The sequence below is a fragment of the Sinocyclocheilus grahami genome, unplaced genomic scaffold, assembly GCF_001515645.1.
Source record: "Sinocyclocheilus grahami isolate Dianchi unplaced genomic scaffold, SAMN03320097.WGS_v1.1 scaffold63.1, whole genome shotgun sequence".
NCBI lineage: Eukaryota > Metazoa > Chordata > Actinopteri > Cypriniformes > Cyprinidae > Sinocyclocheilus > Sinocyclocheilus grahami.
The window spans coordinates 2,004,585-2,029,975 of NW_015505242.1; the positions used below are offsets into that span (position 1 = coordinate 2,004,585).

General features: G+C 36.4%; 1 protein-coding gene across 1 annotated transcript in view; it reads left to right on the forward strand.

The window, feature by feature from the left end:
• Positions 1-2,903: 2,903 nt before the first annotated feature.
• LOC107584844 (tomoregulin-2-like) overlaps positions 2,904-25,391 on the forward strand; it is a 48,270-nt gene continuing 25,782 nt past the window's right edge. Inside the window, exons 1-3 of the mRNA XM_016271604.1 lie at positions 2,904-2,994; positions 6,751-6,860; positions 14,766-14,895. Coding sequence (XP_016127090.1) covers positions 2,904-2,994; positions 6,751-6,860; positions 14,766-14,895 — 331 coding nt within the window. The remainder of the gene's footprint in view (positions 2,995-6,750; positions 6,861-14,765; positions 14,896-25,391) is intronic.

Genomic DNA, 25,391 nt, shown 5'->3' on the forward strand with positions numbered 1-25,391 from the left:
CAGCGCTTTATTTCTCATTCCTTAGACACTCTGTACGTTAGAGCCTATTTTAATGGTTGAGTATGTGTGTGTGTGTGAGAGAGAGAGAGAGGGAGAAACAGAAAGACTATGAGAGGGGAAGGTCTTCTGGGAGAGCTTGTCTGAGCTCCTTGGCTAATGAGGAAGTTGTGGTGCCCTATTTTGGGTTTCTTGGGGTTTTCCATTCGGCTCTCTCTGTTTTATCCCACCTTTAATGCCATTATTGAGATTTAATCCTGTAGAGCACAGGAAGGATGCCACTACTCAGTTAAGAAAAATGAGGAGGAAGAAAGTTCTCTCCTCTATTTATCTCGGTTCTGCCATCATTAGTTGGCTCAGAGGAGGCATGACTAATGTATGCCACCAGGAAGATGTTGCTGGGCTAATTGAATGGCTAACGCAAGAGTGTTTGTGATAAAATAATAATGTAGCTTGGCTCGTTCAGGGAGAAGGAGCGAGTTGGTATTGAATGTTCGAGTGTGAGTTGTGTACCTGGAGGTGAGCAGGAGAAATAAAGGACAGTAATCGGAGACGTCCCCCCAGAGTGCACACTCATAAAGCTGAGTGGTTAGGAAGAGCACCATGTTTAAATATGCATGATGGCAGATGTTTCTGTTTTTCATTCTGAACATTGTTATTTCCTCTGTTCTACAATTCCTAAACATTGAAACCAGGCAGCGGTAACATGCTCACACACCTCAACAACATACAAACATAGAAATCTAGACATTACCAGGGAATCGAAATCTAAACCTGTAAAGAAACAAAGATTTTGGTCTCGTTATGATGTCAAATGAATGAGAAATATTTCAGATTCTGCACCATTTCTGGTTTACTAATCAAAAAAGCAAAAATGTGAAACTAACCGAGAGCAATCTTCTGTAAAAGTAGTTGTTTCGATGACAAAAATCTACCAAAGCCTTCATATTTATTGCACCAGTTTGCTTGATGACTCTCCTTTTGACCTGAATCTTTTTGAGCCCAAAGTCACAGTTTTATGTTCTTCAAATAATTACACGATTTTTTTGATGCATTTGCACCAAACGGTAGGCAATTCTGCGGTATATCTTAGGATTGCAAAAGATTTAGAACACAGCCCGCAAATTTGGATGGGGTTGAAGTGGCCAGCTGCACAGAAACAAACATCGAATTCAGTGTTTGAACAATGATTCCTGCGCACAACAAGAAATGAACAAACACTGTTAGCCAGATGCATTGGTGCATTTCAAAGCTTGACCAGCCTTTCGCAAGGACAAGTTTTGACGTTTTTCAACCAGCTTTGTATTGTTACAATGTCAAGAGTAAATGTAGATGAGCAATGTACTCTTTCTTCAAGTGACCTGCACCCAGATCTTCTAGTTCATTTGTCAGCTATAGTTAAAATGCAAAAAGCGTTATCCATCAGACTATTGAGAGCTCTAGAGTTTTTGTTAAATCTACATATCGTACTTTCGCATTTTTGTATTCCTGCACAGTCGGATCGGTCCCAGAATATTATAGGTGTTGAAGTTTTACTAAATCCCATCTTGTTGGTGGTGAATTAATCCTTTAAACGTACTTAATGTACATCATTAGAATAGAACGTAAATTTGGTTGACGAAAATAATAGTAATTTATAAACAGAGCTGAAACAATCTAGTGACTGTTATTGTGGTGTATTTAAAGCATACAGTAATCTAATTTCAAAGTGAATATGCACACCCATTCACAAACTTAGGCCGGATCTTCTGGAGAAGATTCATAGCTTCACTGAGAGTATTTTTGTGATTTAGGTGTAAAACTTGTCTATGCATCTTGATGAGATTTGATGCATAGCTTTAAAACGTAGTAAACTGTCAAATTACTTACCTTGTATAGCGTTATTCTCAGTGGCTCACACTTTGTATATTAAAAAGGCTGTTTGGCGTAAGGTACTAGCAAAACTGTTTGAACGCAAATAAATAAACCTTGAGTAGATTTTGTGGTGAAAGAAAGGTTTCTTTTAAGGTTTATTGCAGTCATGTCTCAAATACAATGAGTGTATTTACATGTTAACAAAATGCTGATAATTGTAAAAATCAGCTTGACTTTGTGAGGTTACATTGAAAGTATAAAGTTTAAGTATACATAACACAATGCTTAATCAATATTACATTTTAAAAATATGAATTATTCCCTTGGTCTGACTAAAATTATTCTTTTAATGAACATGTAAATACACATACTGACATGCAGGCTCAAAATCTGCAGACTTCTGCATTGATTTGGATTGAACATCTTTGGAATGGTAATTACATTGCAAAATCTGACAGTACTAAGCTCAGTTGCACTTTATTTTAAGGTGTCCTTGTTACAGTGTAATTATACATTTAAGGGCTGAGTAATATTAATTAACTACATGTACTTACTATATGGTTAGTGTTTTGCTTAGGGTTACTTGCATGTAATTATGCATAATTAATTGTTATTATAATAGTAAGTACATGTAACATGTGTAACAAGGACACCTTAAAATAAAGTGTTACCAAGCTCTTATTGGTAACTGTTAGCATGGTAAAATACCTTCCAGTTGAAAAACTCATCACGTCTTTAAGGTCAACCTCTCAGGCAAGGTTTTCCCTCCATTTTCAATGTAGTAAAAAGGTTGCTCTGCTTTGGAATGTGTGGAATTTATGTGGGCTTCTTCATTTGTTAAATGAACACTTGTAATAGAATTTTCTGCATTATGGGAAAGAAGTTATGCCCTTGAAAGGTTTCAGACATTAATGTGTGTATTTTTGTCAGCGCATGATCTCTGCTATCCGAACTTGCAGTGCGATGTGATTCTCCAGATAAAATCTTGAGCGAATGTGATTTGTCTGGCTAGACGAGACAGACAGGAAACACTGTTCATTCGATCGGTACTTATGGGCAGCTGTCACATGCAGCCATATGGTGGTGAAACGGAGCTCGACTCCCAGGGGGCTTTGGGTCGATCCGCCACAGGTGTGCCAGAAGGTGTGAAGTTCAGTCCTTATTAACCTTGTGCACACAAACACAGTATTCCAAGGGTACCTCCAAAAAAGTCACAGACAGAGCTACGTCCTTCATTTAACATGGGTTCTGTTCCTGCTTGTCTATTTTGGAAAATGAAAGCCAAAGAGCTCAATGGTAGATTAATGATGAGAGTATAAATACTGCACTAATGGCCGGGCTATTCTTACTGGACCATCTGTTACGAGAGACAGGGTAGTGCTCACTTACATGCATTTGTTACCAACATGGCTAGCATCAACAACCATCAGTGACTGAAGCCACAGCTCAAAAATCACTTCTGAAATGCTGAAACGTTACTGTATGGGAAAATCTACTTACTACAGTTACAATTTGTACCAATTTGTGGCCATTGTTCTTTGTTGGTCAATGGGTATTGCTCACACGAAAGCCTGTGTATTCACCAAAATGGGAACATGGTTTGTGTAACGTTAGCAACACATTAGTAGCTGTTTGATAGTATAGTCAAGCCAAAGGCTAATGATATTAATTATATGTCAGATGTTGTGAGTGATACATAAAATGCATTATGATGTTCTGAAACATAGTCTTGATTTGTTCGGACAACCCAACAGCTAATTGATTTTGAAAATATGTAGTTCTGTACATCTCTGCTGTTACCAGACACCTGAATAAAAATTCTTTCAGCCAATGAAATTGCTTTGAGGTCCTTTGGGACTTGATTCATTGGGTAGACCGAATTGTTCATGACACCGATCCTTGAGTAGCATGCAAATTTGAGAAATAATAAAAACATTTTTAAAAAGAAGTAAGGTTTTCTGTTTTCATAGCTACCCAGAAGTTGCCTGTTCAAATATCTGCCTGACGTTATCTTAAAATAAAAGATGTGTAGGATTTCACTTTTATTTTCTATGTAGAAAATAAATCATTTTAATGCTTTCATTACCCCACATCTATAAAAGATTGCACATTACACAGCGTAATATAATTTTTCTGTTCATACAACAGTGGGCTGGTAGCAGTAACTCACATTAGTATGAGCTTTAGGTAATACTAATGCAGATGCTCAGTAGCTTTGCACCCTGCGGGTTAACGATACTCATCCATTTGCATATTCATTTAGCAGATGTTTTAGTTCAAAGAATCTTTGCCCCAATTTAAATACTATCAAGTTAGCTTGATTTGATCCTGCTAACACTGTGATTTGCATAATGTAATACACAAAACAAATACGTTTCAAATATTATGTATGTTTTAAGCTTTGCTCGTATTTACTGAAATCTGCTGAGGAGAAAATCATGCTATGCTCTAAACAACAACAACAACAACAACAGATACTATGAAATTGAAATGTTTATCTGACTGATTATTCAAATGATTAAATTTTAAAAGAAAACCTTGTAAAAGATGAATAATATAAAATTTATTTAAATGTGAGCACGGATATATTAAACACACACACCTTTCAAAACTACTATACTACTATGTATATACTGTATATATATCTCAAAACTACTATATATATATATATATATATATACACAGTACTTCTTTCTAAAACATTAGTAAAAGGAGGTCTTTTTAAATACTATCAAGTTAGCTTGATTTGATCCTGCTAACACTGTGATTTGCATAATGTAATACACAAAACAAATAAGTTTCAAATATTATGTATGTTTTAAGCTTTGCTCGTATTTACTGAAATCTGCTGAGGAGAAAATCATGCTATGCTCAAAACAACAACAACAACAACAACAGATACTATGAAATTGAAATGTTTATCTGACTGATTATTCAAATGATTCAATTTTAAAAGAAAACCTTGTAAAAGATGAATAATATACAATTTATTTAAATGTGAGCACGGATATATTAAACACACACCTTTCAAAACTACTATACTACTATGTATATACTGTATATATATCTCAAAACTACTAAGAATTTTTATGGAATTGTTAAGGAACCAGAATCATGAAAAATTATGTTTTCAATACATTTCTCTAAATAGATTGAGCTGAAAGCACAAAATCTGCGAGCTGATTTTTCCTGTGAAGCACTGAATCCACTGAATGGAAATGGAAGTGACCCCAGCGCTGGAGTGCCACAACTCCTACTCTGAAATTCTCTATTGTGTTTGCAGTGTCATATGGTGTGTGTGTGTGTGTGTGTGTGTGTGTGTGTGTGTGTAGTCTTCCTCTTCCACTCAGCCTGCTTGTCTCTGGCTCATTATCATTCTTCACAGACTTACTTATCCTGAGACTTCGTCTGCTTGTCTTGTTTCAGCACTGCTGCATCACTCTGTGCCACCTCCCTCCTCATCTCTCCCTCTCTCTAACACACAGACACACGCGCACATACCCACTCGTTTGTCTCGGCTAAGTAGTCTGCACCATCGCTGAGGATGATGAGCTGCACAGCCAGACACAACTGATCTGGCAATATTTAAATTTTATGCATGTCTCATCTCAGCGAGAGAAATTATACCGCCCATCTGTGCTCTGCTCTCTCTTTCTCTTCTGTATCTTATTTTCTCTATTTTCTCTTCTCATTAATTTGAACACAGGTCAGTTTGTCTACATGAGTATCATATACATGAGTATCATATATTTATTTATATTAATCTTTCCAATAATTCCGCAAAACCAGCCAGATAAACATAGTTATTTACTGGATTTTGGAAAGTTTTGAGCACAGCGTGATTTTCTCTTCAGAAGTATTCAGTAATGAGAAAAGCTTAAAGGGGTCATAGGACGTTGCTAAAAAGAACATTATTTTGTGTATTTGGTGTAATGAAATGTGTTCATGTGGTTTAAGGTTAAAAAATACATTATTTTCCGCATACTGTACATTAGTGTTGCTCCTCTATGCCCCGCCTTTCTGAAACACGTGTGATCGGAGAAACAACAAACAACAAGCGCTACTCTACACTGCTCAAAACTCATGTTTGACTCGTCAGTGGCAAATTCTTTAAATATAAAAAAATTTACTTACAGGCTGTGAGTCAGAAGCGCCAGACTGTCCTTGCAAAGTTGGAATTGCCCCACTTTATAGAAACAGCCTTTGTGTGTAGACGGCATTGTACGCTACTTTCCCAGGTTCAGGAAACCTTCCTCCATAAAATGCGTTGCACACACACAAATATTTGGGTTGAACTGTTCTGGAACAGTGTTGTAAATACTACTACAGCGAGAATAAAAGTTACGCCTTCTTTCTTTACGTGTAAATTTGGCCGGTGTTATGCAAATCTTCCTACATCGTGACGTAGACATGTGGGGGCGTGTTTAAACTATGCATTTTAGGAGGGCGTGGATGAGTCTTAACTTTTATAAAGAATATCTCTTTGGTTTTGAGACTTTAGTCTTTGCAACTTTAGGGATCTTATCTATGCACTAACAGCTTGTAACACTCCAAAGAGAAAGGAAAACTTGAAATCGTATCATATGACCCAAAGAAAGACCCAAACTTATTTGTGTTGTGTATTAAACTTACAACATGTTATGCAAATAACACAATGTTAGCAGGATCAAAAAAAAGGGAAAAAATATGAAACGTATATATTTACAGAGTTCATACTTTATTCATACAATATCAAAAGTTCAAAGAAAAAAAAAGTATCTTATGTTCACCAAGGCTGCATTTGTACTGTTATTTTCATTATTATTTCATTAATAATAAAAAATACCTTTAGTATGTAGCATGTTTTGTACAATATCTGTTTGTAATCCATAACCTATATTTGTGTTTATTTCATGACAGGGTTTGAAGAGCAGGACACTGATCTTTTTCTGTGCGACACAAACACATGCAAGTTTGACGGCGAGTGTCTGCGGATCGGGGACACAGTGACATGCATCTGTGACTTTAAGGTAGGAATCAGTGCTCCTCACGCATTTGTGTGCTTTATTAGCACCACGTGTTGAATGTGTGACCTTGTTAAAGGCATTACCACACGCGGAGTAAATAAACTGTCACAAATTAAAATACACCTCCACATGCCTTCTCACAGAAAACGCACACACATTCTCTCGCTTGGTCAGAGTGCTCTGCTTCGCTCAGACATCATACATCTGTGTCTTGTTGCAGGCCAAGCGGCATCACTCAGGTAAATAGCATTATCTGTCTGCTCACGCAGCGAGTGGGGGGGAATTTCCTTTGATGCATCTGCTCGATCGCCCAACCTCTCTCGGCACAAAGATGCCTTGTGCACTTAAGAAGGGTCACGCTGCTTTCATTTCTGCCCTTAATACAATTGAGCGGCACTAACGCTAGTCTGGGGCCATGTGAGTGCCTCTAGCTGTGGTGGGGAGGGTTATTGGTTAAGTATCATGCGCCGCGAGAGACGGTACCCAGCCGTGTGTGGGGATGCCCTACTCCTGCGGTTGGATGCCCTGCCCTGCCCTGCCCTGCCCTCCCTTGCCTCCCAAACAGAAAGTGGAATGAGAGAAGTGTGTGTAAGAGAGAGATGAATGGATGCGATTCGCACAAGTTCACTTACTGACATGCTATTGATCCAACTCTCATACTCGGAGAGAGAGAGCGAAGGACCAAAATGGAAGGCGATCAGTCTCTTTCTGGACCGCTAGCAACACAAAATGGTATTGCAATCTGTTTGCTTGAGTGATCTGAGGCAGGTATAAAAAACACTTGCACATTTAACTAGTATGAGTTTGGGAGTGGGACAGTGGAGGGTGATGGGGAGTGTTTGAAATAAATTATTGAATTGTTTTTAAATTGACATGGCACCTTATGAATAGAACACTCATGGCGTGAGATGTTTAAAAATGTATCTGACACATGTAGATACAGACCAGCATTTAATAAACAATCAGAGACAAAAAAGCAATTACATATGTTGTGTGAACACTTTGCTAATATAATACAATACCGATCATAAGTTTGGGGTCTTTTGAAAGTAGTCTGTTATGCTCACCAAGGTTGCATTTATTTGATCAAAAATATATTAAAATTGTAAAATATTTTTACAATTTAAAAGTTAAAACAAATGTTTTCTATTTGAATATATTTTTAAATGTGATTTATTCCTGTGATACAAAACAAAATTTTCAGCATTTTTACTTCAGTCTTCAGTGTCACATGACCCTTCAAAATCATTCTAATATGCTGATTTGGTGCTTAAGAAACATTTCTTATTATTATTACTATAAATGTTGAAATGAGTGGAAAATATTATTACTATAAATGTTGAAATGAGTGGAAATTATTATTACTATAAATGTTGAAATTAGTGAAATTCCAGGACGTGCTTAAATGGTGTGGAAATCATAATAGAAAGTTCAAAAAAACTGAATTTATTTTAAACAGAATTCTTCTGTAACATTATAAATGTCTTTAATGTCACATTTGATCAATTTAATGCATCCTTGCTGAATAAAATGACTCCAAACTTTTGAACAGTAGTGTATATGTGAATTTGAAATACCCACCTTTATGTCCTGCACTCTTAAAAATAAAGGTGCTTCAAAAGGTTCTTCACAGCGATGCCATAGAACAGGGTTCCTCAAATCTTGCCCTGGAGGGCCAATGCGCTGCAGAGTTTAGCTCCAACCCTAATCAAACTCACCTACCTGTGATTTTCTAATGATCCTGAAGACATTGATTAGCATGCTCAGGTGTGTTTGATTAGGGTTAGAGCTAAACTCTGCAGGAAAGTGGATCTGGTGGGCCAGATTTGTGGATCCCTGCCATTGAAGAACCATTTTTGGTTCCACAAAGAACCATCTCTTTCTTACCTTTTTATAATCTGAAGAACCTTCTTTCACCACAAAGAACCTTTTGTGAAACAGAAAGGTTCTTCAGATGTTAAAGGTTCTTTATGGAACCATTTAGACAAAAAGGTTCTTCTATGGCATCGTGAAGCACCTTTATTTTTAAGAGTGTGTGTGCGGTGGCTGTCAGTGTATTTTCATCTGCATAAATGTCAAGCAAAGTGCTTTTTCTCTCTTTAATTTATCCTTGCACTCTAGCCATCTGTCTTGCAATGTGTGATCAAATGGCTATGTGCAAGTGCCAAATCACTATATAATATCTGGTCTGGCATGGCTTTGAGTCTGTCATGTTCCAATTTAGAAATGAAACACGCTGAAAAACATACACTGACACTCTTTAAATTGCACATCTGTGCAACTGTTCAACAGAACCAGTAAATTTCCATTACTGATTTGAGCTTTGTGCATGAATTCTACTCTTGTACTGGTTCCTGTCTCAGATCCAATTTCCTGTTGGATGCATTGTTGTTGAACATGAACCACAATTTAGAAATGAAACACGCTGAAAAACATACACTGACACTCTTTAAATTGCACATCTGTGCATGTAACTGTCATGCAATAATGGATCTGAGACAGGAACCAGTACAAGCGTAGAATTCATGCACAAAGCTCAAATCAGTAATGGAAATTTACTGGTTCAACAGAACTGTCCAATTTCCTGTTGGATGCATTGTTGTTGAAGAATTTTTTTTCTTTTCTGAAATAGGATATTTTTAAATAAAAATGTTCTAGAAAACTTTGAAAATAAGCTGCAAAAATATCTAATTTTACATTTCCACAACTTCGTCATCATGGTTCATGGTTCATGATTCCTGGTCCTGGAAAGCCACTTTTCCTGCAGAGTTTAGTTCCAGCTGTAATTATTGGTAAATGTATATAAATAATCAAAGTCTTTGGGTTCGCTTAAAAAGCTAGGTGTGTTGGAGCACGATCAGTACTAAACTCTACGGGAAAAGCGACTCTCCAGGACCAGAAATTAGAATTAGATGAACACATGAATTAGCATGTGACGGGCCACATTTAAAAATAAAATAAAATGTAAATTGGAAAGCATCAAATAAAATAAGAAAATAATAATATACAGTAAAATAGCATATAAATAGAAAAATAAACCATTTAAAGAGTATAAATGATTTAAAGGGAATGAGGAAAATGGTCATAAAATGATAAAGAATGTATTAAATTAGCATTTTACTAAAGGCAATTTATTAACAAAGAAATGTTTTTGGATCAGAGAAAGAAAAGGAGTATTTATTGATTGTATGTGTATGTGTGTGTGTGTGTGTGTGTGTGTGTGTGTGTAGAAGTGTGAGCATCAGTGATGCTCAGACACACTGACCCTTCTATCACCTGCTTGTATATGGTCACTTAGGGCCTGGCAGCCACAGTACAAACAACACAAACACACATTTTCACACACGAATGGCTGGGAACTTTTGTGTTAAACATGTTCTTCCCCTCTCCTCTCTCTGTACTTAAGACGTACAATAACATACACACACACACACACACACAACACAACACAACAGACGGAGGCCATCACCTTGGCAGTGTCCTAATGAAGCGATATGAAGGACTGAGTGCTTTAGCTCAATAATTCTAGCAATAGTTTCCATTAGGAGCCACTAACACAGTAACATAACCTCCACACACAGACACACACACACACACACACACACACACACACACGTAGCAACATGCTAACCGACTTCTGCCCAACCCCCTTCCTTCCCATCTCACTTTCTCTCCTTTTCCATCACTTCTTTTTAACTGTGTTTAAGAGCTCTGATTAATTCAAGCATTCTCTTACAATTCTTTTTTCAACACATCTCAGTATATAGTCAGTTATTGTGTATGATCTGGCAGGTGTGTGTGTGTGTGTGTGTATGCAGCAGTTTCTCTGGAGGCATGTGGACATTTTCACATACTCATCAATAATGTATGAGACTTACAGTATATCAGAATCCGTTTTCATACAGTACCATTTTAATGGTACAGGACATGTTTTGTGCTCTTTTATTTAGTGGATACAGTGAGCCCTTTAGGTAATCAAAGAAATTGCACTTTATTTAATGTTCTGAGTTCCCAACAAATGCAGTAGCCTCTCACTGCAGAACAAAGATCCAGGGGCCGGAGTTGGATCCACATCTAGGGGGTGGAGATGGGTGGGTTTATGGATCAGGGGGTGGAGACGGGTAGGTTTAGGTATATGTAAGGGGGGAGGAGTTGGATCTGGATCCAGCCTCGCCCCCTGGATCTTGTGTTCTGCAGGGAGGACCATCTCAACAAATGCCCTACGATGAAACAGATAATTGACCGTTCTGTATGTCAATTATGTTTAGACACTTATTTTTATTTTATTTTTGACAAAGCACTGTGTTACACTAGAATATGTTAAAATATTTAAAAAATTCAGCTTTATTTAAAGGTGCCATAGAATGGAAAACTGTATTTACCTTGGCATAGTTGAATAATAACAGTTCTGTACAAGAAAATGGCATACCGTGAGCCTCAAACACCATTGTTTCCTCCTTCTTATGTAAATCTCGTGCATGCAAAAGACCACTGAAAAATAGGCGAGTCAGAACATAACACCGACTGTGACGTTACTGTCGGGATCACTAATAGTTACACCCCCAACATTTGCATATACCCGCCCATGTTCTATGCCAGCCGCCAGCCGAACCTACACAGCCGAATCAACAGAAGTTTTACAGGTATTGTGAAGAAACAAGCGAGGATAATAGCGAAAATGGCAGCTCATGGAAATAAATGTTATGTTCCAGGCTGTGCAGGGGATGTGATGTGCAGGGATGGGTTGGTGTCTGTGCGATCGCAAATCTCGAAAGTGAAAGTAAAAAGCGATCGTGCATTCGAAAGCAGTTTCAATGCCCCGCATATTAATAGCGGCTCCCTGATGCCAGCATTTTATATACAGTATAATTACCCAACGATATAACTGCAAGAGTATTGAAAAATATATTGCTGTGTGAACTACTGAAATGAGCCGCACTGTGAAACAGCCAATCAGAGCAGAGCTCAACATTATTATTCATGACCCTTCCAAATAAGGTAAAAACAGACCATTTCATTCTAGGGACAAATCCTAGGGTTGTAAATGGACATGTAAAACCGTTTCTGGAGATTATTTGCCCTTACCTAAGCCACATACCTTCTATGTAGATATCAGAGAACAATTTAAAATATTGTATCAATGCATTCTATGGGCACCTTTAAAGGAATGTGTCACCAAAAAATAAAAATCCTGTAATTATTTACTAACCCTTATGTAATTCCAAACCTGTATACTGTTGTCATGCAAGCATATGTTTTTTTTCTATTACTTTAACTCATCAAATTTATTCCACAAACTTCTGTTTAATTATATGAGATTCAACTTGATTAAGTTAGTTTAATATAATTTAAATTACTTGGGGAAAAAATGAGTTAAAATTTGTGGAAATGTTTCAAAGTTTGTTTCAACTCTAGCGCAAAATGACATCAGGTGTGTTTTTGCTTTATGCTTTTTATTTAGTTCATGCTGTAAATTAAATCGTTATGTATTCATAATTATTATTGTTATTTTATCATAATTGTACAATACTATTGAATTTTGTACAAGCAACTTAAATAATTTCATCCTATTTTTTTTTTCTTTCAAAAAATTTTTTCCACGAAAAGAAAATTATGAGTTTCCCACGCATAATTATGACATTGTGGTGTCATTTATCTCATAAATATGATATTTCCAACATCACTTGAACGCACCGTATAGCTTGGCACATTAGTCTAGAATTAATGTGCAGGTGTGCAAGTCTGAATATATCATCTGTTTAATGTTGCTCATCCAGTCGCATTTGTAATGTATTATTCTTGAGTCTTTTGTTTTTAAGTGTTACATAATGTCAAGCTGTTTTGGCACTGAAATCGAGCTTATCATTCATTAGTTAATAATCTTACTGTCTGATTTGTATTCATAAATATGAATCTAATGAGTTAAAAAAAAATCTAATGAGATGAAGCCCCTTTCATTTTTAAAGCATTTAAGACACTACATTATTGAATATTCCTGTAGTAATTACTGTAGTTTTGGGTCTGAAGCTGCTTGTGCAGTATATGATACACCTAACTATGAGACTGGCTGGTAAAAGATGCCTGGTTGTGGCTCCGCTCTGAGTGCGAGGACACAGTGAGGGATGCAGTTCTACAGAGCAGGAAAAACGATATGATAAATAGATGAGAGCAGTTACAGTAAATGGAAGAACAGGAAGAAAGAATTTCTCTTAATGACATGTTTTAATATCCTCGTCAAAAAGCGGCTGCTGGTTGAAGATGTATGAGGAAACAGCAGTTATATCATCTTTCCTTCCTCCCTATTCATCATTCACTGGCTATAGTATCCAGATTCTAATTTCAGCCTTTCAATTCTCTAAAGCTTTCTGCTCAGTGTTTCATTCATTTCTCCATTTTGTCAATTGCTCATCACATGTTGGAGCTTATTGTTTCACTCTCTGTTTTTTTGCTAATGTAGATAATAAAGGTTTGAGTCTCAGCTTGAAAGCAATGCAGTGTTTTTCTTTAGAAAATCCATATATTTACCTGACAACAAAGTCAGTACGATTGGAAGTGTGTGTGTGTGTGTGTGTTTGCTGAAGTTAAGTGCAGTGATTAAATCAATTGCTACATACCCACACACACATGCACACACATGCACACACATCCACACATCCAGCTGTAGATCCTATGTCTTTTGTCTTTCTAATTTATTTTTGTTAATTTGTACTGTTTTTACTTCCTTTGCCTCACACATCTGTATCAACTTACACAATTCAGATTTAGGTATATGGGTCTTTCCATTAAAAGCTTTGCAAATCATGTAATTCCAACTGCAATACTTCAAGCAACCAACTTAATGGGTCTTTGTCACCTCAGGCTCACTGGAAAAATGTGCCTGTTCTGCAAAATTATATTACATTGCTACTTGCATATTTGGCGACAGAAATATTTCTTACAGTGACTTATGCAGTGAGTGCAACTAAAAGTGTGTTCAGTTTTATCCAAAACAAATGAAGATGAACGTTAAACAGATTATGTGATGAAAACCTCAAATTGTATTCATTTATAAATAATGTACTATGGAAAACGTGCTTGTATTAGCTGTTGTTTGTTGATAGTTTAAGATAAATGCTTTTACATATGCACTTAACTGGTGTAAACATGAAATTGAACATGAACTTACATTTATGAATTAACATAGATACGATTTCCTTTGCCTCGACATTTCAAAAGTCCACCCTGCATCACTGCAAAGTACATATCAGTGGACATTTCAGACGGTTTCACTGTGTTCTGATACATTAAATCACCTTCACTGACATGTATGGCTGGTTGCCTGTGATTTATAAATCACACTAGAGATTTCAAACTATCAAAGAGTCACCCTCCCTCCTGTGTCTCTGTTTTGTCCTTCTCACTTTTGCTCTCTTTTACCCTCAGGCTGTTAGTCAGCAGTTCTGTGTTTGGTGTGCATGTGTGTTTCCACTGATTTTACTGTGTGTTTGCTGTGTGTCAGTTGTGTGTGCATGCGATAATTCAGATAGATGGATGACCTCTTGTTTAATGGCTGATGTAAATAACCTCTATCTGCTTCTGTGGGGTTGATATACGAGTGAAACTGGTTCACCTTCTGTGTTCTTGCCTCTGGGTGACCTGCTTCCTCCAGACACCACACCACAGCTGGCCATAATGACACCAGCGGTTTTATGTGTGTGTGTGTGTGTGTGTGTGTGTGTGTGTGTGCTGTAGGGTGTAATAGCAGCCATTCTTTCACTCTTCACTACCTGCACGCAGGTACACTCAGATAGGTGTCTTGTGTTTCAGAATGCAGATGTAATTAAAGTTTGTCCTCATCTGATCCGATAATTAAACATTTACTACAGAAACATGCATCTGTGACACCTGTGCCTCTTTCTCTCTTTACAGTGCAGCAGTGACTATGCTCCAGTGTGCGGATCTAATGGCGAGAGCTATGAGAATCACTGTCTCCTGCGCAAAGAGGCCTGTAAATTGCAGACAGAAGTGCTGGTGGTGTCAGAGAGTGCCTGTCCTGTCGGTACGTCCCTGTGTCGTGAGGTGACTGTCCTTCCTGTGTGTGTGTGCCGCTGGACGTCTCCACGGTGCCTGTTGTACTGAAATCATTCAAATCATTCAAATCATTAACACTATACAATAAGGTTATGTTTGTTTATGCATGCATCATTGTTTATCATGAACTAACAATGAACAATACTTTGTTCATATTATTGAACAAATCATATTATTTGTTCATAATGTTCATATTGATCTCAAATCTCTGCTTAAAACTGGGCCAATATTGCACAAACCATAACACAAAAGTTTGTTTTGTATTCCAGTATAGACATCTTTACAATATTTAAACGTCCTTTGTTTTAGATAACATGTATTTATGGTAGTGTTGCTTTTCAAATAAATGTATCTTGTTTTAAAGATAGTTTCACTGAACAGCAAAACAAACAAACAAACAAAAAATTATTATGATTTTGTTTATTTTCTAATGATTTGGTTATACTACAATCAGTGTTGGGGTAATGCATGACAAGTAGTGCGAGTTATGTAATCAGATTACTTTTTTTCAAGTAGGTAGCAAAGTAACGCATTACTTTTTAAATTTACAACAAAATATATTTTATAGTTACTGTTTCAAATAAGTAACACAAGTTGTCCCATTTATTCACTGACACCTCTCCTGTCCCTGTGTTGAAAGAAATTAGGAGTGAGGTGCAGAGACAGAGGTACTTCCTTCAGACTGAGGCTTATTAATTCACTTTCGGTGTGAAAAGGAATTTACAGTTGCCAAATAAAAAAAAAAATTTTTTTTTGTTGTTGTTATTAGCAAAAAGCAAGCCCAGCCCAGATGACAAAAAGTAACGCAAAAGTAATGTAATGCATTGCTTTCCATACAAAGTAACCAAGTAATGCAATTAGTTACTTTTTATAGAGGAACACAATATTGTAATATATTACTTTTAAAAGTAACTTCCCCCAACACGGCCTACAATAAGGTATAATTTGTTAACATTAGTAAATTATTGAAGAACAATATTTTAACAGCATTTGTTAAAGGGGACATAACACAGTTTCTGCCTCGTGTTAATTCTGAATACCTATATAGTAGTATTGCATCCTTCATATCTCCAAAGAGTCTTTAGTTTTATCAGATTTATAAAAGACAGATACAGCTTTACGCTTCTCTCTGAAAACAGTCGCTGGGTTCTTTCAGAAGCTGAACAAGGTTATCTTTCCTTCACAACCAAAAACACACTTCTTTGGTGACTGTTGATTTTGTGGTCTAAAAACAAAATGACAAATTCTTCTCGAGCAAGTCCTGTGCAGCGCAGCCGATGACTTCTGTAACCCGAACGAAGCACGCTGATGGGCTGCTCTCGATCTTGCTCTGGTTGATGTGTGCGTGCACTCTTTATGAAGTGCCCATACAAGGAATTACGCCCTTTATGATGTCATACAGGGCCATACTCAAATAAAAAACTTTCCAAAACTTATATGAACCTTGAAGAAGTGTATATGGCACAGAAATACGCTGTCATACGTCCAACTCATTTTTTGAAACTTTGTCCATGTTTAGCATGAGAATCCAACTCTTTAACAGTGTAAATAAGCATGAAATAGCATTAGACCTTCCCTTTGACCTAGGTTAATTCATAAAAATATTGTTTTGACTTCTCAAATAAATTTGTTATAAAGATGTTTAGATGGTTTCACTGGACAACAAAACAAGCAAAAAAGGATTAATATTTTGGTTATTTAGGTAATAATTTGGTAACACTACAAGAAGTTAAAAAATGTTAACAAAAAACAAACAACATTTATTAATCTATAGGATAACTTAAATTCATAGAAAATAATTTTTTGTACTACATTAGCTCATTTGAAATGTTGAAAATGTATGTAGAAGTGATTCCACATCATAAAAATCAATGATTTTGGACATTTCAAGCAAATTAATTTTGAATATGCATCTTACCAAACATAAAATCATACTAACAATACAAACAAACAAATAAATAAATAAATACATTTATATTTAATAAATGTATCATCTTTGATAACAGATTTGCACAAAGAATTGAACCTGTGTGTGCCACTTAAAAAATGGTGTTCCCTCAAACAAAACAAAAAGTAAGAAAGAAAGAAAGAAAGAGAGAATAGGAAGGGTTAGAATCAGATTCACTCCATGTTAGAGCTTTTATTAATGGTGGAGTTCCCTTTAAAATCTTAAATGATTCCCTTTGAGCTAAATTATTATCACTGTTTCCCTTACACCAATAAGCGGCAACAAATTCAAAGATAAATTCAACTGCAAACTCCCATTAGCAGGGAGCAGTGATATGTTCACATGCTGTCGACACTCAGAGACGCAACATTCCACAGTGAAAAGGCTAAATGTGCTGACTTGTGGCCACACCGAGGAGGAAATAACAGTGATTATGAGCTAAAGTAACGATCATTCTGCGGCAACAAATTCAAAGATAAATTCAACTGCAAACTCCCATTAGCAGGGAGCAGTGATATGTTCACATGCTGTCGACACTCAGAGACGCAACATTCCACAGTGAAAAGGCTAAATGTGCTGACTTGTGGCCACACCGAGGATCATTCACTAACGCCTAATGACTCTGAGAGTGACGAATGCACCTGGTGTCGGGTGAAATACAGAACGACATAGTTGGTTCTGAATGTTAATGGTGATAATGACACTTCTAAAACTGGGATATATAACAATCTTTAAAAAAGAACAGAGAGAAACATAGTGTTCAGAGATCGCTATGTCACAGATTTCTCAATTACAGTATGTTTCATTTAAGTAAATGACTTTGTCTCAGACATTTGTGCAAAAATTCTTATATTGTACATTACAAATTGTTAATGTACAGTACAGAGTTAATGTAGTACAATATATTAATGTGTATAGAGCTATACATTTAATGTGAATTGTTTAGATAAATTGGTCTTCAAAGATTTTAATGGCAAATGTTTGAGTTCATTTTAAAATCTCTGGGATTTGATTGTGGCATTTTGTTGAGTCAGATCACAGATTGTAAATTTTCTGTTATATACAGCAGAAACACATTGTGAAAGCTCAACACACACATGCTGTTGCAGTTACAATGCGTTTGGTGTGAAACAGGCAGGGCCGCATTAAGACCTCACTGGGCCCCGGGGCTATGACTTACTGCAGGGCCCCCCATCACAATAATTATATATATAGCTTAAAATAGGATTTTTATCCAATCAAAAGTTTTGATGCATTGCAATTTCACAAGTCTTGTTACCAGTTCCAATATCACAAAATAAAAAATACTAGCCTAAGTACAAACAAACTTACTGAAGACAAGTAAACAGTCATGAATTGCAATAGAACAAAGAAACTGACCTACAAACACTTAAAGCACTGAATAAGAAATATTATATTGTATAAAATAAATAGCCTACAAGTAGACTGAATAGTCTTCACTGCATAAATTAAATATACATATTTTACAAAAGCGATTCGATCAAGGACAGTGAGTGATTTTCTTTCTAATGTTTAATTTAAATTATTGACACTAATAGCAACAGCAGTTATATTAGGATGCTTTGGAGGAATAGTTCACCCAAAAATTAAAGTTATGTTGTTGTTGTTCTAAACCTGAATGAGTTTCATTCTGCTGTTGAATGCAAACGTATATATTTGGAACAATAGCCTACTAGTAACTAAACAGTTTCTGTGCCCCCGTGACTTCCATAGTATGAAAAAAAACACTATTGGAGTCAACAGGGACCAGAAACTTTCTGGTGGTTACGAATATACTTCAAAAGATCTTCTTTTATGTTGAGGAGAACAAAGAAATCCATACAGGATCAGAAAAACTTGAAACTGAGTAAATGATGACAGTATTTACATTTTTGGGTGAACTATATCCCTTTAAAATCTCATATACACTCTTAAAAATAAAGGTGCTTCACGATGCCATAGAATAACCTTTTTGTCTAAATGGTTCCATAAAGAACCTTTAACATCTGAAGAACCTTTCTGTTTCACAAAAGGTTCTTTGTGGCGAAAGAAGGTTCTTCAGATTATAAAAAGGTAAGAAAGAGATGGTTCTTTAAAGAACCTTTGACTGAATGCTTCTTTGTGGAACCAAAAATGGTTCTTCTATGGCATCGCTTGAAGAACCTTTTGAAGCACCTTTATTTTTAAGAGTGTAATGCCAGGATCTCATAATAGCCAACTAGTGCACATGCTTTATCTTTAACTATTAACGTTCATTTAAGACACAAATGACTGTGTTGACGAGGCATTTTGACACATAACTATGTGTATTCGAACGTTTAAACACAAGACGCAAAAAATAACTCTTAGTTTAGTCAGGCGCTGTACGAGCAAGTGCGCTTCGCGCGTATCAGAAATTTCAGCGCATTTGCCGTAATTAATTCTGCCCCACTGCTTAATGTCCCTAAACAGTTAAATTAGTTTTTAAACCAAAATGCTTAAAATGCTTTTAAATGAAAAGCTTACATCATGACGTGCAAAATGAATTTCTCAACCCATAAGCGAATATACTAGGCCTATAGAGTTTTTTCAAACACAAAAAGCAACATCTATCAAGTTAATAATCAAACTAACCTAAAATCTGTGGGGATGATGATGCTGTGTTTTTATCTGCTCCATTTGTCCGGTCCATTTTGTAACTCCCACTCCATCATCAGCTTTAGTAAAATAAACTAGCTGTGGATTTTAGTGATTCACTCATGTTTTCTCCTCTCTCCTCATTTTTTTCTCTCACATTTTTTGTATTTATTTTTTAGAATAGTTGACGTTTTTACTTATTTACTTGAGATTGTTCTTTGCATGACCATTTCTAGATTACACCAGAAGGAAGTGAAGAGAGGTAAATGCAGATGTTAAGCGCAGCAGCGATCACCTGATAGATAGGCTACGTGCACAGTTTGTTCAAAAGTAAAATATATAATAAATGCATTTGATTGGTAAACCAAATCTCTAATGGTAATGCATGAAATTTATGGAAAAACTCCACTAAATAATAGCGCTAAAAAGTGAGGGGCGTGGTGGGGCTTTGGCGATCACCGCTACCGATGTCCATCAAGCTACTCCACAGCCAATCACGGGCCCCCTCCTTGCTTGGGCCCCGGGGCTTCAGCCCCGCCTAGCCCAATGGTTAATGCGGCCCTGGAAACAGGTCTTAAGAATTTAAACAAAAGCTCAATTTATTACTGAAAAACATGAAACATGTAGATTTCAAAAATGTTTTATTTTTGCAAAGACATTTTTTTGCAGGTTACAGTTTGTTTTTCTCAGGGAGACAGTTTAGATGCAGGCTTGATTGACGTTCTGACAGTGTGATATTTGTGATGGAAGCCAATTCCAGCCTATCTCACCTGCTGGTACAATATTAGAGAGAAAGAGAAACACAACACAGCGCTGACAGCAGTCACGGTCAAGATACTGATACTCTAATGTTCACTGAAATTTAATCTTTAAATAACATTTAAAACCAGAAACGATTCTTGTTTGTTTTCCCTCCTTCATCCATTGTTTTTCTCTCTCATTTCATTCTCTTTCTTTCGCCTTTTCTTCATTATCTGATCAATTACCTGAGGCATAGAGACACAGCTTTAGGAAGACTATTGAGTAAAGCTCAGGGGAATTGCGATCGGGCTTGTGTACTGCTATAATGGCAAATGACTTTGTTCCACCTCTTTCTGTTTTTCTCACACACATGCACAAAGACACACTTCTACTCATTAGAAGTGACTTGCTGTGAGGACACACACACTCACACACACACAACATATTTTGGTCCAGTTTCTGTCCTCTTTTTGTCCTCTGTCTCTAGATTAGCATACTTTTGTCATAAATGAGGAAGAAGTCTAATTCAATCCAGAACAAAGATAAATATATAATAATACATATCTAAATATGCATTTCAAGGTTAAATTAAATTCAGGTGTAGTTGTAGGTTATAGAATAGTTTATATATATATATATAAATTACCTCGGTGTATGTGTGTGTGTGTGTGTCCACAAAGATAAGCATCATATAAGATCAATTTTTAATTTGAGGTCAGTATGACTTTTAAAATGAATTATTATTCAGCAAGAATTGTCAGAAAAGACAATTATAATGTTACAAAAAAATTGTTTCAATTAAACTTGGTCCTTTTAAACTTCATATTCATCAAAAAAATCCTTAAGAAAATCACAAAAATATTAAGCAGCACAACTGTTTTCAACACTGATAATGTTTCTTATGCACCAAATCAGTATATTAGAATGATTTCTGAAGACTGGAATAATGGCTGCTAAAAAAAATCAGTTTTGCCATCACAGGAATAAAAAAACAAATTTCAAAATATATTTATATTATTTGACAATATCACTGTTTTTGCTGTATTTTAATCAAATAAGTGAAAGTGACGTGACGTGTAGCCAAGTATGGTGTCCCATACTCGGAATTTGTGCTCTGCATTTATCAAATTCAAGTGCACACACACAGCAGTGAGTAGTGAACACACACACACACACACACACACAAACACAGCAGTGGGCAGCCATTTTTGCTGCGGCACCCGGGAGCATTTGGGGGATTGGTGCCTTGTTCAATGGTCTCACCTCAGTCGTGGTTAAATTCAGCCTTAGTTTGAACATTTTTTATTTTTTTTAATCTTACCAAGCCCAAACTTTTGAACATTATAGTGTATATTTCCCTAAATTAAATTGTAGAAAAACATTTGTCTGATAATTTATTTTCTTGCAATACCTTGGGTATAGGGTTAAATCGGTCAACACTACAATTTGTGTAAAAAATGAGAATATAAAATAAGATCATTTACTTTCCTGCCATGCTGTAGAGTCCAAATAATGTTATTACTTTGTGTCTCGCAATTTTAAAGAACATTAAAGGTTTTGTAATGGAGAAAAATAATGTGGGACACATTTAAATGCTTCAATTAAAAAATTTCAGTTTTCTTCAATGAACTGAAGCTTAGTAGATTTCAAACAGGCCACAATTCCCATTTTAAATGGGGGGCATTAGATGTGTTTAAAACAAGCTACTTTTCAGGCTAGGTAACTTTTATATTAGATAATAGTTTTACAAACATATCTAGCAAAAAAACAGTGCATGTGAAATGTAGAGTCCCTACCATGGTAGACGAACAGCCATCTGTGTGTGTCTGTGTGTGATGCAGAGATGTGTGGTTGTTTAGAGGCAAAGGCTGTAATCAGTGTCAAGTAAAGTGGGCTACACTTCCTCACAAACCACAAATCATTGTGTGTGCTATATGGGGATACACAAATCAGAGTGTATGTTTGGAGACAGAATAAACACAGGTCACACTGTTCTCAAATTGATCACCCATTGCTTAAAAATAAGAGAAAGATGAGGATGTAGTTATAAATCAGACCCTCTGTGCGTACGTGTGTGTGTGTGTGTGTGTTGGAGGAAGATGGAATCGGAAAAGTCATAATTTGGATAATCCATCAGAACATCTAGACACTCCCCACAGAGCAGTTTGAGAGAGAGAGAGAAAGAGAGAGAGAGAGAGAGAGAGAGAGAGAGAGAGAGAGAGAGAGTAGACAGTCTGATATAATACCAGAAGGACAGACCCAGACAAATAATTTGGCTAATTATGGAAGATCATGACTGCATCGGGATTGGTCTGATCAGCAAAGGGAATAAGGAATTATCTGGAGAATGAAAACGCAGATTGAAAATGAAGAAATTAGATGCTGAATACATGCAGCCTCTGTCTCTCTCTTTCTATTTCAGACAGCCGAAATGTCACAGGTTCAGAGTAATGTGAACCTGTAATTGAGTCCCTCATTAAAACCACAGCCTCATGAATATGAACGACCTCAGCCTCATCTGCATAGCTCAGACTATTTGTGTTACCTGTGACCCAGCAGGGGACACAGAAGTTTGGGAAAGAGAGCAAGAGAAAGTGAGAAACTGAAAGGTTGAGGAAGGGGACACTGCAAAATAAAAATTTGCTTAATCGGTTCTTTTATTTTGTCTTGTTTTTTAAATGAATTTACATGATTTAATCATGTATATGGTTCCTCATGAATCGACTAAGTTACACAAACATAATTTGTTCATGTTACTTTGACATCATGCAATGAAGTGACCCAATTAGGCAAAATAGTCTCAAAGTGATTTTATATGCTTCCCTGACAGGATTCATTTATTCAGGTTCATATGTTTCGCATCACATCACTGAACATTGTGCTAGCTAGCTAACAAATCGTTGGCTTTTTTTTTCTTAACTGCACTCTTCACCACAATAGTTATCCAGTGTAACTGAAACCATTCTAAATCCCAACAAAACTGAACATTAAACACTAATATGTCTTTCTGTTTTCTCATCCTTCTGAAAAACACATTTAAACATTTTTACTCTCCTCATTAAGTTCCATGCAAAGCATGCTGGGAAGTACAGTTTCAGTACAAAAATGCTGTTGAACATGCTGGATTGACTCACGTTCACCATAGATAATTTATTCTAGTAGATAGTTTATCAGAGATTTGCAAGATCCAGGGGGCGTGGTTAGATCCAGATCCAACTCCTCCCACCTTACATATAACTAAACCCACCCATCTCCACCCCTAAACCTACCAATCTCCACCCCCTAGATGTGGATCCAACCAAGCCCCCTGGATCTTGTGTTCTGCAGTGAGGGGCTACTGAAGAAATCAGGTTAAGAAAAGAAACAGTTTTGCTGTGTAATTGACAAATAACTGAGAAAATCAAACGTTTTGTTTTGTTTTTTCACTTTTTCAGTACAGTAAAGAAAATCGAGACCCATCAACCTTTTTCTAGTCTTCTATTGTCCAACAGCTTCCTGTTCATACACTCTAAAAAATGCTGGGTTGTTTCGATATGGACGAACCCAACTTTTGGGTTAAAAACTTTATGTAAAACTTTAACCCAACGGTTTGGTTAGTCCATATTTGCCCCACAGTTAGGTTGAAACAACCCAGCATTTTTTAGAATGTAACTGAAAAGAGTGACACCCATTATGGTCTTCTCCTTCTGTAGTCCATCTGTTTCAAAGTTTGATGTGTTGTGTGTACAGAGATAACATTACGGTTGAACCACTGATGTCACACGTGTTCCAAAGATGAACGAAGGTCTTACGGGGTGAACTATCCATTTAAATACAAATTCTGTCATATTAAAATATTTAATGGCATGACACATATATCTGGTACTTGCCTAAAAAGACGGGTTTGTGATGTGCGTAGTTATTAGGCTAAACATAAGAATCGTGAATCTAAAATCGTGTTTATATTATAAATGTTATTGCCATCTTAATAGATTACATTTTATTAATAGAATAACATCAATTATTAAGCTAAAATGTATTATTTTGCAATAGTGACCATCTGGCTGTACATTACCCCTTACTTAGAGAGGTTGAGATATTTTTACTGAAAAACAAGACAAAAATACCTATTAAGAAAAGTACTTTTGCGGAGGAGCAGGAGAGGCACAATTCGGAATTAAAGGAATAACACATTAAGGCCTCGCCGTCCTGTGGCCATCTCAAACAAAGATTTATATTTGTTCTGGGCGGGGAATAATTGGTGGGGTGATTGATGGGAGGGCACAGAGCTATAAGCTGCTCCTCTCCATCATAACAAATTGATGAATGTCAGATTTTTCCAAAGCTGCCGTCGAGCCCAGGGGTGAATGGCGAGAAAGACTGAGAGCGTGAGAGCATGGTACAGTCTAGTCATAGCGGCTGTGCCCTTGAACTTGAGAGAGAGAAAGTGGGGTTATCTGGGGCTACTTTTTGTTTTCACCTCAAATGAAAGCACAAGAACTCCATTATTTATATTTTGAGTGGTACAGATGCAGCCGGAGGGCCGATTTATAAGTGTTAAAAATTGGAAATGAGGTGACAGCCAAGCTCCTTTTCCATTCCACCCTCCCTTTCCACTCTAATGTATACATTTCCCTCTATAGTTCTTTTTCTTTCACCCACTAGTTCTCAGTTCTACAGATTAAATCCATTGAGCTCATAAAAGCTCAGTTTAAGTCCCAGGAATCTTCTAGAATTAGAAGCCTCTTGTGTACGTTAGTGTTCCATAAATGCCTGAATAAATAGGGCTAAGAGAGAAGTGCTCTGTGCCACACTGACTTTCATTTTGCATGATGTCTGTGATATTGCTTCTATTGCATTTTACACGTGATTGATTTTACACTTCTAAAATTAAAGTGATGAATAAATTGACAAAAATGAATAAATACACAAAACTGTCACAGTAATTTTAATAACACACACACACACACACAAAAAGTCCATATAATACAAGTGTATGGGACCCCCAAAGTGACGCTTCAGAAACCACACAAAACTGTAATCCATACCACCCCAGTTGATGAATCAATGTCTTCTGAAGTTGTGTGTGTAAGAACTAATGTTTTAAACTTTTTTTAACTATAAACTATTGTTTCTGGTCAGCTGTCAAACATGGATTAATGAGAGCATTGTGAAACGCT